Source organism: Camarhynchus parvulus, chromosome 8 (genome assembly GCF_901933205.1).
Source record: "Camarhynchus parvulus chromosome 8, STF_HiC, whole genome shotgun sequence".
NCBI lineage: Eukaryota > Metazoa > Chordata > Aves > Passeriformes > Thraupidae > Camarhynchus > Camarhynchus parvulus.
The window spans coordinates 27,009,357-27,022,962 of NC_044578.1; the positions used below are offsets into that span (position 1 = coordinate 27,009,357).

The 13,606-nt window shown below is 38.5% G+C and overlaps 1 protein-coding gene across 4 annotated transcripts in view; it reads left to right on the plus strand.

Annotated features, from left to right (window-relative positions):
- The window catches only part of RALGPS2 (Ral GEF with PH domain and SH3 binding motif 2), a 115,719-nt gene extending 103,266 nt beyond the window's left edge, over positions 1 to 12,453 (plus strand). For all 4 annotated transcript variants that reach the window (XM_030953759.1, XM_030953763.1, XM_030953760.1 and 1 more), the window contains 3 exons: positions 3,225 to 3,330; positions 4,508 to 4,599; positions 6,399 to 12,453. In XM_030953759.1, the coding sequence (XP_030809619.1) occupies positions 3,225 to 3,330; positions 4,508 to 4,599; positions 6,399 to 6,428 (228 nt within the window). In that variant the 3' untranslated portion in view covers positions 6,429 to 12,453. The remainder of the gene's footprint in view (positions 1 to 3,224; positions 3,331 to 4,507; positions 4,600 to 6,398) is intronic.
- The last annotated feature ends 1,153 nt before the right edge of the window (positions 12,454 to 13,606 follow it).

The following is a 13,606-nucleotide window of genomic DNA, read 5'->3' on the forward strand; positions in this document are numbered from 1 at the left end:
GACTTTTTATGCTTCATGCTTGAGCACAAACCCTCATTAGTTCTAAGCCTTCCATTGCATGCTATAATCAAAATTAGATCAATTTATTTATAGGGTAGAAACCTGGTACTTGTGGCTCAGGCACTTCCACTGAAATACCCTGATGAAGAATGCTGCCATTCTGGGAAGGATGTTCAGCCACCAAAAAATTATTTGAATATTATAAATCTGTAGAATCTCAACAGGAGATGTGGAGGAGGAGATTCGTAGGTGCCAAAATGTTGGAGTGAAAAGTACGTTCACATATTAATTCAGAGTTTTTGAGTCAAAGATTTACTTGTAAAAGCCTTAGAGCTCAGAACAACAACAACAACAACAGCAAAAATCAATTATGTGAAGCCTAGTGCCAGAGCTGTGCAGTTTTCCATGTGTATAATAAGAGTCATTCCAGTGGCCTGTATTACAAAAAGCAAATAGGAACCAGGAACATTAAATTACAATGAAGCTTTCATTCCCTTCATGTTAACAAAGCAGACTTGCTGTTAGCAAGGCTCTGTGCATCAGCAGAGAATGAGCTGCCCTGGGGACTGTGTAAACATGGAATACAAATCCAGCTGAGCACAGGGATGGAAGGCTGACATGTGTTTCTAGAGATGATGGATTGATGCTGGCAGGAAACACTTTCCTTGTGTGGAGCTTTTCATTTTATGGAGAAGCACCATGATTAACTGGTGGTTGGGAGTGAAAAGAAAGGGAAGGAGCTCTGGCAGGTTGGATTGCATGGCAGTGTCACATACTGGATACCTGTTGGGAGATACAACTGAGATAGGAAAGCCCAATGTGCTGTTTCTATGAAACTCTAGAAATAAGTGTTGTTCAAAAGGTACATTTTGATCTATAATCCATAAAAACTGCTTTGTGACTCAAATTTCCACCTCTGTGAAAAAGACCTATTAATGCTTTAGGATACTTGGAAGGTTGCATTTTACAGGTCCCTTTTTAGTGTTGTGTCATCATACTTTTTGAGGCAGTGTTGTCAGTGAGTCCATAACAAATCTTTTATATACACTTCCTTTTTTTTTAAAGAATCATGAGCTGTATCCTTAACTTTATTCTCTTTCCTTGTCTTTATTACTTCTTTCAGATAAAATGCCATAAATTTTACTTCAGACTGACATTACTTACTGCCTCCTCAAAGAAATTTCAGTTTCTGTTTGAAAAGGAGTTACAGCCCTCACTGTAATGAAATCTTATCTGATAGAGCTTTATAATTTACCTGCTCCTCTTCTGAGGCTTTACCACATCTGTCCACCTCTCTGAGATACTTGACTTTAGTGTGTTTATACAAAGAGCCTGGACTCTTAAACTATTTTGAACTTGGTTTAAATAATTTTTCTTTCAACTTCTGTTCTAACATTTGGTCATTCCAAGTTCTAATGGATTTTAAACTAGGGTTTAAAATGCAGCCAGTTGTGCAAGTCCCAGACAGATAATCTTACCCAGACAATGGTTTCACAGGGATAGGTGCGATATTAGGGAGAAATTCCTCCCTATGACTGTGGTGAAGCTCTGGCACAGGTTACCCAGAGCAGCTGTGGCTGCCCCATCCCTGGAAGGGTTCAAAGCCAGGTTGGACAGGGCTTGGAGCACGCTGGCCTAGAGAAAGGCAGAGGGATTGAATGAGATGATCTTTAATGTCCCTTCCAACCCAAAACATTCTGTGATTTTGTGTTGATTCTGTGGTCTTCAGTTAATCTGTGGCAGGGATTAGAATAACTGACATTAGACTTTGCAGTGAAATTTTATTTATAATGCAACTGTATTCCCATGCAGAGAACATTCTTATAAACTGCTACTTTGCTCATGTTACCTTCAGATTTATTACCAGTAACTCTTTTCTTGGCTGAACCAGAGTTCCAGGATTGTAATACTAAAGCAATAGTTCTAAAATAAACAAAAGTAACTTGATGCTTTGTGTTGTGCATCTGCCTTGTGGCATTATGTAGTGGGTTGACACGACACATTAGCATGAAAAATAAAAGTATTTTAGAGTTATAGATTAATTTTAATGACTTCAAGCCACAACAATCTCAAGGATGTTTTACTGTTTCTAATAATGCAATTAAAGAAACATCAAAGTTGATGTGTTAATAAAGAGGTTGGAATGGGGATTCACAGGATAGGAGGAAGATGCATCTGATGAGGATGAGCATACACCAGAATTCGACTTTCTGGGCAGAGAAGTTGGGTAAAGCACTGCAGAGGGTGAGAGTGCAGGGATTGATGGAAGAGTCTCTGTTGGACCCAAGAACTTGGGAAGAGGAGACGTGGCAGCCAAAGACATGAGAGAAACTGAACTAATCAGGTGCTGGGGCATGGATGGGACTGCTTGGGCATGCAAGGAGAAGTGAATTGGGTGGGTCTATTAACAGGTAAAAAGAAGGTCAGGGAGAAAGGAAGCTTATGGCTTGGAGATAAGTTGGATTGAATGGGTGAGTAGAGCTTGGAACTGAGAGAAGCATGAGAAGAAGAAAATTACACTGTGACCAGGTGAATGAAAAACAGTGGGGTCAAGGAGCTGTCAGGAAAGGGACTGGTGAGGCAAAGACAAGTGTGCTTAGGCCTAAGTTACCTGCAATCCATGAATCCAAGAACACCACCATTTTGAACATCTTGTTGATAAATGAGCATTATTGCCCACTTCTGGGCACTTGCTCATTGAATTTACATCCTCACTTGATCCACTTATTTCATCAGGTCATCATATTTAATTACACAGTTGTGTTATCTTGTCCCCAGGACTCATGTGTAATTACAGAGTGCTGTAATAATTACTGCATGCTAACTGTGAATACTTATAGCACAGGCAAGTTCAATTCTTCCTTCTGTGAACAGTGGAGGGAATAGTTTTGCATTTATTAATATGCTTTAGAACTATACTGTACTTGAAATGTGAACTAATGTGGTGAGGAATGCTGCTGTAATCATGCAGTGTAGATTAGATGTCTAACAAGCTTTTGCAGAATGTGATATTCCTTTTAATTTGTTTTGAATATATTTTCTTCAGTTCTGTTTGCACTAATTTCATACAACCTTTGTTAATTTTCTTAATCTTGTGAAGTGCTCTGCTTTGTTTGAAGTTACCCAGTCTTTAATAGTGAGAGGAAGTGCCCTGCTGGGTGCTTGTTCTGGGCAGATCTGGCCTCTTGTTTTAAATCCATTTTCATCCCTGTTTGTGTTTCCAGTTCAAATCCACACCAAGTAAGAGTGTCTCAGTGGTGGGCTGGATGGTGATGATGGCAGATGACCCTGAGCATCCAGATCTCTTCTTATTGACTGATTCTGAGAAGGGTAAGGAGTGCACAGAATAAACATTTTCTTTGCTGAGGTCATTTGTCAGCCACTAAACCAGCAGGTGAGAGGTGACATCCTTCCAGTTTCAGCTGCTGTCCAACATGTCATCTTCTCCTTTAGAATGCTGTGGGAGCAACAACCCATGGAGAATCCTTCTTCATTGAGTTGTAAGAACTCTCCAAACTCTTAACAACCCCAGATGTGATTTTAATTGGAAGTATTCATCTGTATTCTTTTAAAATATATTTAGAACACTCAGAGGCATTTTCATATGTGTGAAATCTTATTAACAATTTAAAAAAAAAAGATTCAGCTAACACTAGCTGCTTGAGCAGTCCCTTCTCTCCAAGTGAAAACCAAAACCCAAACCATCTGTTCAAATGTGGTGCTATTACCAGGAAAAACCCCTCAGCCATGTTGACTGTTATGTGGAGAAGCCTGTGGATGTCCATTACTCCAACACAGTGGCTGCTTTCAGCTGAAACTCTGAAGAAAATGTTACTTTTCCACAGCACTTCAAATTGTGCAGAAAGAACATTATTAGAAGTTCTGATAAAGGAGCTTAAAATTATTTATTGCTTTGTCTGCTTCAGGTCTTAGTACATTTTATTTCCAAACATCTCTCCTAGCACAGCTGATATGAAGTATAAATTGTGAGTGCTTGTCAGCTTAAACTCTGCAACAGCAATCTGAAATGTTTTTGTAACACTTGACCTTCCTGAACCCAAACAAGCACTGTGTAACTCCAGCCTGGTCTGAAATGTATCAATACATTTAGGAGTGATTTTCAGATATTTTCAAATGTAGCTTTCCAGGGTGCATTTCAGTGATACCTTGCACTTGGTTAAAAAAAATCATGATGTTATAAACCAGTTACAGTAATGGCAGTGAACAAAACCACTTCTGTTTTGAGAGATATTTTATTCTTTCCTAGTTGAGACAGGCATTAGTTGAAATCTAGAATGTTGGAAAGGAAGAGAGGAAAGCTGAAACTTTTCTTCAATTGGTCAAGCAATTGTACCTATTCCAGACAAAGTGTAAAGTTATATGAACGATCTATTAATAAATCTTCTCATAATATTTCAGTTTAGAGGTACTTGAATATGGGTAGGATTTAAGTGTTTAAAAAGGACCACTGTTTATGTTTATTCATCTTTTTTTTTCTCTTTCTTAGGAAATTCATATAAATTTCAAGCTGGAAACAGAATGAATGCAATGCTCTGGTTTAAACACCTGAGTGCTGCCTGCCAAAGCAACAGACAACAGGTGAGAGCAAGGCAGGGAAATGAAATTAAATTAAATGAGCTTTTAAGAGCTCAGAAGTGATGGATCTTCAAGGTGACCAAGCTGTCACTGAGGGCTCTGTGTGTTCCCTGAGCAGCCTCTTCACCCCTTTCATGTGCTCATGGGTTTCCCTTGGCTTTTCTGTTTGGCCCTTTGCAAACAAGTCCTCAGAGCTTCTGGAGTAATGAGGAAAGATTTGGGGCTGCCTTGAGACTAATTTAAAGCAATTGGGGAAATGCAAGGAATGCTCTGAAATACCTGAGTGCAGTTTTTTTGTCTTGCCCATTTGATAAAGGCTATTGCACAATTATATAAAAAGCTGTGAACTGCAGCATTCAATATCAATTCCAGGTAAGTCTCCTGAAGTGCCTTTTTTCAGGTCATGGGCATCCACATTTTCTGCTGTGTATGTATTTTATATTCCTAAAATGTACAGAAAGTAGTTTAGCCCTTGGTACATTTTCCAGTCTTTGAAAGCAAACGAAGCATTTTCTGTTAATCAAAAAGCAAGATAAGACTTGAACCCCTATTAAATGCAGTTGTTGTATAAATTCTTACTGACCTTTTTCATCAGCAAAATCCTTTTTAAGTTACTTTGTCTTCCTGAACTCTTCCTTCTCTTTGCACATTTGTTTATGGAGTTCCCAGAGCAGAAATCCTACTGAATTTCAAGGGGAAACAAAAAGGCTTTTCCTGATCCTTCTGTGCTTTCTTGTTCAATTCTGCCTCTGAGAGAGATCTTGAGAAGTAAGGAGGGTTGCAGAAGCTCCTATGAAGGTATTTGAGACAGTGCAAAGGAGAGAAATTGTGTTCCTGGCTGGAGAAAGTGGGAATAGTAGCAAAATAGTGGCAAAGAGTTTGCAAGTAAGTGGTGAAAAACTGTCCTCTAAAGACAGCTCTGGTTCAGTAAGGCTTGGCAATGCAGTTTATTACAGTTAGCAGTGTAACTGCCTTAGAAAAATTGGATGTTTATATGTGTTTTCAATGGAATATAAGCACCTAGTCTGTTTAATAGTAATAGCTGAATAATAGTAATAACTATTTTAATAGGTACTATTTGTGATTTTAATGGTGCAGCTTTAGCCCAGTTGAGTATTCTTTCTTCTGCAGGTAAATGGTAAATGCAGAGCAAGAAATGCTTGATTCATATCTGACCAAACTGACTATTTATTGACAGTTGTCAGGAATGGGGTGGCTCTTTAACAACCTGACTAAATGAGAGATCTTGGTATCAGACAGATTCCTGATGGAGGGAAAATGGGGATATAAACTAATGTATTGCAAACATTGGCTTTAATCTTCATGAGTGATAGCTGCAACAGGCATTCAGGTTTGCTATAGGAAAACCCAAAGAATTGTTTGTGCCTTTTTTTTTTTAATCAGTTTTAAAGAGACCAAGGAGCCTCACTGATCACTGATCCTGTGTGCCAAGAATTTTCTAGCTGGGGCTCAGGTGAGAGGGTACTCCTTGTCTAGCAGAGCTGAGATTTATCATGTTAAAGTTGTTTTGACGACAAGTCTTAAATGTCATCAAAATTAAGAAGTTCTACAACCATATAAGAAAATTGTAACTCTCACAGGAGTTTAACATTTTTATTATACCTGGGGTTTCTGCAGCTCTAAGTATATTTTTCCTGCTGGATGATAGTTGCATTCCTTCTCCCTTTTTTTGAAGACAGAATGATGTGCACTTCAACAAGGGGTCTAGTCTGTGAAATAGTTGAATGCAAGTGGCTACTACCTGAAGTAAATTCTTCTATCATTTATGTTTTTGTTTTCAGGTTCCTGCCAACTTGATGACCTTTGAATAACAGGCAAATTCAAAACAATAAAAAAGGACAATTTGAACCATCTCATAATTGAGAACAAGGTCCTAATGAAAAATGTGCCAGCTGTATTCTGTGCCAGAACAGAACCTGTCAACTCGATCTCTGAACTCTGGAGCCCTGAACAAAACCACTAAAGGTTGGGGAGTGGAGTCCCCCAAATTAAAAATGGAGTTGCAACATGAATTGCCATGGACCATGCTTCATTATGTTCTGAGAACTGACCTGTGGAAACCACTGCCTTAAAGAGTGAAAGGAAAAACAACATGAAACACCAAATAGTGTGTGTGAAACTTCTGGCGGTGCTGTGCTTGAGTTAAATAGATTGTAGCTAGTTTTGAGTTTCTTTTAACTTTATACTAATTTTGAAAATAACTCACCTTTTTAGGCATTCTTAAGAAAACAGGTAAACTGGTATTTAAGAGTTGTATCAAAAGCTGTGTATGAACCAGGTAAAAGGTACTACATGTTGTGGAGATGTTGTTTAGGCCATCCCAGGAGTCCTGGAGGGGAGCTTGTCCCAGGCACACAGCCTGGAGCAGTGTTATTTCTCTCAGATCTGTAAGAAATGTAACACAACTGCAAGTTCAGAGCAGCACTGAGCTTGCAAACCTTGGTCCTGTATGGGAGCCAGACTCCGACAGGGGCACAGAGCTGAGCCAAAAATCAGTTTGGTACGTTTAGCCCTGATTCCTGGTGAAAAACACATGTTTGGGGCAGTCAGGGGGGGTGTGTGTATGAGACAAAACTGAAAGCACTTTTGGGTCAGAACTGAGTGTTTTCATCCCATGTGTTTCTATGCCTGTGACTCCTTCACAGAAAAGCTGAATGATAAAACACCAACACCTGGGTACAGCTCACTGAGACTTTGGGTATCTGCTAATTATGAGTTAGGGACCACTGTTAGTGTGTGGTGTTTCATAATATCACTTCAGATGGACATTTTAAAAAGATAGAGGCACAACTTCAAGCTTTCATGTTCTCATTTGGCAATAATTGATTTTAGTATCTGTCTCGGTCAAAGTAGTTGACGTTGTGTGGTGTTGATAACATGGCCTAAAGCAGACCTTACATACAGAAGCTCTTTTGATCTTCAGGCAATTAACTAATTTATTAGAAGGTAGGATAACCTAAGGAGAGAAAAGGTGTGGGGCCATCAAAATTCCATCCTTGACAGGAATCATTCTTGGTCACTGAAATTACTCACAGAGAAAAACATAATGGTTGTAAAAAGGGAGCTGTGCTTTATGTGTGTGTTTGATGCTTAAGACTTTGATTCTTGCTTTATTGGGGTTTCCTTGACGTCACCTAGTTTCCTGGATGATTGGTCTTTCTTTAATCTTCAAAAATATGATCTTTGTAAAGCAAGGAAACATTGTCCAAAATATGACTCTGATATTGGAGCTTTGAAGTCTGTGAAAAAGTAGTAACTGTTCCATTGACATTGTGGTTTAGTGACCGTAAATATGCTTGCAGATTCCACCATGGATTCTCCTTTTTAAACAGAAACAAGCTACCTACCAGTCTGTTTCAGAGTTCTCTGACTGTCTAATAAAGGTTTCTACTAGTAGTTGTTATTTTGAAAATGTATAGTTTGTTTATTGCATCTGAGTAGAAGCCTATAAATTCACATTTGAAGGGGTTTTTTTCCAGAGTCACATTAATCGTGTAATGGAAATGATTAATTTTTGATTTCTGACAGGTAAAAGGAAAGGTAATCCAGTTTCACAGTAAACAAAACAAAACACAAAAACCCCAACCACTTGGTAATGTAAAGTGTAATAGGGTGGTTTATGTTTCCAAGGATTATTCTGAATTGGCTTTTGGTAAAAAGAAAAACAATAGAAGGATGCTTCTGTTGGAATTACACCACAAGGACTATGAGAATTTGGCTCCCCTTGCAGTTCTTTTGTTGCTGTTTTTTATATGGGGAATGAAGTCTGTTCTGAAGTCATGAATTTTGGGAAGGGGTTTCTTGTGCTGAATCCCTCTGCAATTCACACATCTCCCAGGTTTACCCACTTTGGGTTTGTAGTAAAGACAGCATCCTGACAGCCAGCAGTGTTACTTTAGTAGACTTTGCACAACTTGAGTTTGGTTTTTTTCCATTTTCAAACTTACCTAATGTGTGTTTCTTCTCAATGACTAAGTGTTTATTTGGGTTTTTTTAACAATTTGTGCTCTTTTTTTAAGCATTGTGGATAATAGCCTGTGGATTTTGAATTTTTAAATAAGCTATTCTAGGTTCATTGCAGCATAACTGTGTCTGTTCTTTTGTTAGTGAAAGGAAAGATGCAACTGGGAGCCACAGCCTGACAGCCCTCAGCTTTGCTAAGGACAGAGCCAGGTCAGGACATGTCATTTATCACTGGATTTTTGCATTTTTCCAGCTGTTTTCAGTTAGGTTTTTATGGTAGGAGGATGGTGGGGAAAAGAATTCACAAATTATCCTTTAATGAATTGCTGTTACCAGCTTTCATTGTCCTTGGGCCTCCTACTCTTCCTTGTTTTCTGCCCTCAGATCTGCTGGTTTTTTGTGGGAGAGATTGAATATTATGGGAGGAGTTTCTTTAAATGTGTAGCCAGAATAACTGAAGTGAGTAATGACAACACAGGAAGTATTTTTGGCACTTGTCACAGTGAGTAGTTCAGTACTTTCCCTTTGTTTATGGCCACGTAGTCCTGCACAAACACTGACATTTCTAGAGCTTGAGCTAAATGGTGCTCAGAAGGAGGTGCTGGGTTTGCTCCCTCAGGGAAAGCTGCCTCAGCTAAGCTGTGGAAAGACTCAGACAAGTTAAATGACACACTGTAAAGAATGTGCTAATGCTCTTTCTTTAAAAAAAAAGGAGTTAAAAAAGTTAAATAACTGAAAGTATTGCTGAGAAAACAAGGAGAGCAGCAAGCTCATGGTATTCAGGTAAGGCTGTCATCCAGACTGCTTCAGACAGTTGGCAGTTTCTCTTTGATTTTCTTTTTTAATGTCTTGCTCTAATTGTTTATCTTGTTAATAACTGCTGAATCACTTCAGCTAATATTTGTCACTTTATCCCTTAATGTTTTGATTTTGAAGCTAAAGATGCCCCTCTCAATTCCTTGTTTTAGCTGCATTTGAGCAAAAATTATTTAGAGTAGCTCTTCTAGCAAGACTTCAAATATGAATATTAATTATCTGCTGACTGATAACCAGCCTTTCAGCTAAACTAAAAGTTTTGGGAAAGATTAAGCAGCAGGGAATTTCTGGTTTATGAAATTGGTGCATTGCATTAAAAATATATAACACTGCACTGCTTAGTGTTAACTTTTACCTAATTAATCTCTGCTACTTTTGGCTAGGATTTTCAAATCTGATTTCTATTCCAGTGCCCTTTAAAGCAAATAATTTTTATAACTTTTATTTTTAAAACATTCTGGTAGTTTGAATAAACATAGCTCAGCTCAGACACTTTTTCATTTTTAGATGTCTATTTTATGCCAGAGGAGTATTACTCAAGCTGTTATGTTTCAATAAGTATTTAGGTGCACATTATAGGCATTAAAACTACAAATACTGAATGAGTCACCTAAATACTTAATGAATGAGCTTTAGCACCCTGCTTTAAAATCATGTTTAGGGAATCATGCACATTGGAAAGCATATTGGAAACAAAAGGAAGCATAAAAAACACAGCAGGGTTTTATTAGTTATCTACTCCTCACTAGAAATAAATTCATCAAATTTAATGCCTCTTGCAACATCAGCCTCCTGTATTTGCATTCTCTATTTTCAACACTTCTCCTCCTCTATTGCTATCAGACCTAACACATGGTGACAGCAAATCTCTCTCTCCCAGCAGAAGCAGTTGCAGGTTTTTGTGCTGCTGAGGCACATGAGAAGCAGAGGTCTCTTTTGACAAAAGGCAAGTTGATATTATGGTTTTGATTAACTGTAACAAATATTGTCCAAATGAAGGTAGAAATCATGGGATGCTTTTTCTTCTGGCTCTGTCAGTGGCCTTTTTCTTCATTACTTATCCTTTTTTAATTGTTTGGTATTCTAACTCACCAACACTAGTAGTTCCAACCTTATTCATGGCCAGCTCTTAGTGCTGCCTGCTGTATAAAAACCCCAAGGCTGGTACTAAATCACATCAGTGAATTGTCTGTTCATCCTACAAGGAGACAGCTGTGAAAATTTTATTATTATTCTTTAGTATTATTAGCTTTTTTCTTTAATTTTTCTCTAAATGCAGCTTGCTCATGAGGTGGTTTGGCTTGGGAAAGTTGCCATCAAAAGGATCTGTACAAGTGGACATGGAATTCTTTGCTAGGGGTTATCCCTTCTTTTACAAACCATCATTCTGATTTGTAGTGCATGAGGAGGGTGAGTGCTTGGATTGGAGCAGGACTTCAGTGCCTTATTATGAACTTGAAGACCAATTCCTTTATTTCAGTGGTGAGTCCCACCATGGCAGACTTGCAGGCTGTGTCCTCAGTGTTCCAAGGGGTGACATTCCTGACAGCCACTGCATTTCTGCAGCAGTCACTTGTTTTGGTCAGTGTAAAATAGCTGTGGCTTGAGTTGCTTTAGTATTATTTCTGTATTTGAGTAGCCTCTTTTTAGGAAAAAATGCAGAGGTTTTTGGTAGCTTGGGCTTTTTCAGCTTTTATCAGAAGTAGCTCAGACCTCTTAAAAATTAACTTATTTTTATTTTGGTATGTCTCTTGAGTAGATTTAGTGAAGGGGGGAAATGAAGAGCATAGTCCAAGTCATGGTCTAGACCACATAAGCTCAGGATCTCACATTATTAGAAAGGAGCTTGCTTTGTCTGTCCCACTTTGAGGTAAACACTGAGGAGCATTCTTAGGAGACAATTTATCTTGCAAGCTTTTTGTTACAAATAAACACTACAGGAAAAACTGTTTGGGGAAAGAGGAGGCTTAGCTAAATCTTAATATCCCAAAAGCTCAGTTTTGTGTGTTGTATTTCTAGTGCCAACACTGGGTAGGGAGCACTGTCCTTCACTGAAACAACTGCTAGAGACTGTTTTAGCAGCAAAGACTTCAGAAGCATTGGAAGGGGAACTGAAAGAAAGAATGTGTTGTTCTTAAGCAAGTAAATATTTGTTTTCCTGGAATATATCCTTGTAAAAACACAGCAGTTTTACTGTAGTCTTTTTATAAATTCAGATGTTGGAAGGCTAATTTGAAAATTAATCTTACTCTTTCTAAGAATACTCAAAGAGAGCAGAAAAGTCAGAAGGGAAAATACAAATTACTTGGTGTAGCTCTGGCTGTTGCAGAGCTGAGCTGACAAGTTTTCTCCAAGTTACTGAGTTGCTAAGGAAAAGAAGGTGTATAAAATGTAATGAAATGCAAATTCCTGCAGATCATGGCACAGTTCTGGCTGGTAGCCTGGTCTTGCTCTTGAGTGACTAAAACCACCATAAATACTCTGTTTCCTTTGTGTGTTTGATTATTATTATTTCTCTTTATTTGGGTGGGTTCTGGCCTTCATGTGTGTTTACTGAAGTAATTTCTTACCATTCCAAAGCTGTTCACAGCTGAAACTGCAAAGCAGACAAGCAGTATAAATCAATTCAATGTTGAAATAAAGGGTTCTGGAGTGCCTGGTTTACTGGCACTTCTGGCCCTTTGTGTGCAGGAGTGTATCCATTCAAAAACTACTGTACTAGAGTGGGAGAAGCACCAGGAAACATAGAAGTGTTCTATAATAATCCTGTAAGGACCAGCCATCACTGGAAGGGGGATCAAGGTGTCATGCAGTAAACACAAGCCATTTTTAATGTTCCCTGCTGGTGTGAGGCATTCCAGGGATGGAGGGATTGCACTATGATCTCTCTGAGTGATGTGCATTTTGGCTGTCCTCAAGCCTCTTCCTTCACCTTTTTTAATACTTTGTTCTGTGTGTGTGTGTGTGAAAATTGTGTGTTTGCATAAGCTAGTTTAATTGAATTTCAGAACAGGTTTCAAAAATCTTTCCTACTGAAATAAATGATTTAAAAGACGGCCTGTGTCTGAAGTTTTAATTTCTCATTTTAAAAACTGCATCCAAACTTCATCTAGGTGGAATTTGACTGTCTTTTGGAATGGTGCTGAGATCAGCTGGAATTTTAGTGGCATTTTTCAATGAACCTTTGAAATGAAGCATGTAAAGATACCAATGTCCACTGGTGCAAAGGAAATTTAAAGACAAGCAGGGAAGAGTTCATTGAAGAGATGTATGTCTGGTCTCAGAGATCATTCTGTTAAATGATGTGGTTTTTCTCTCCTTGGTAGTTTATCAGGGTTTTTTTGTCTGTTGTTTCTATACTTAAAGTTGTGGTAGATTTAAACTCACTGAAAGCAGTCATCAGGCAGATTGGCTCTTAAGGAGCATCTACATGGAAGAGAAATTGAAAATGAAGAATGAATGAATAGCATGCAAAGCCTTGTATTTCCTTAGCTCTTTGTTTGGTGTTGCTTCCCTACTCTCTGTGCCTTTGTAATGCTGTGAAGCCTTACTGATCATACAGCCCTGGGGGAAATGCTGTGAAATGCTTGTCAGAATGTGAGCCTTGGGCTCCTTCACCTTTTCTCCTTAATGGAACCATTCATTTCAAATGTATTTACAAAGAGAGAAGGAATAAAGTAGATTTTTGTAACCCCCCTCCTTTTTCTTATTTCCAGATTACTGAGTTTGAGAAATGCTTTCTGCTCAATAGTGTGAAAAGAAATACAAAATTAATGAGCTGGTGACCTCTCTCTTGTCTCTCTTCTCCTCTCTCTTCTCTCTTCTTTCTTCTCTCTCTCTCTCTTCTCTCTTCTCCTTTTGCAAGATGCTCATTTCATAGCAAACATTTTCAGGTAAGCTGCTTTATTAACTCAAAAGCTGACTCCTGACTCTGCAAGGTGGGAAGCACAGAGCAAAGAGGTTCTTGGTTCAGATCCTTCTTGAAAAAGACTTTCTCTCCCCTGTTTGAACTGCATCTCTGTCCACAGCAAAGATTCCAAGTCAGGCTCTGTTTTCATCCTTGACTTTGTCAGTCAGGTTCTCCCTTGCCTTTAGATATTGAAAGGCTGTAGCAGCTCTGCAGAGCCTGGTAGAAGTGGCTGGAGTGACAGTCTTCAGTGTATTTTTAATTTTATCTTTTTTCCAAGGCAAGGACTATGTCAAGGACTCC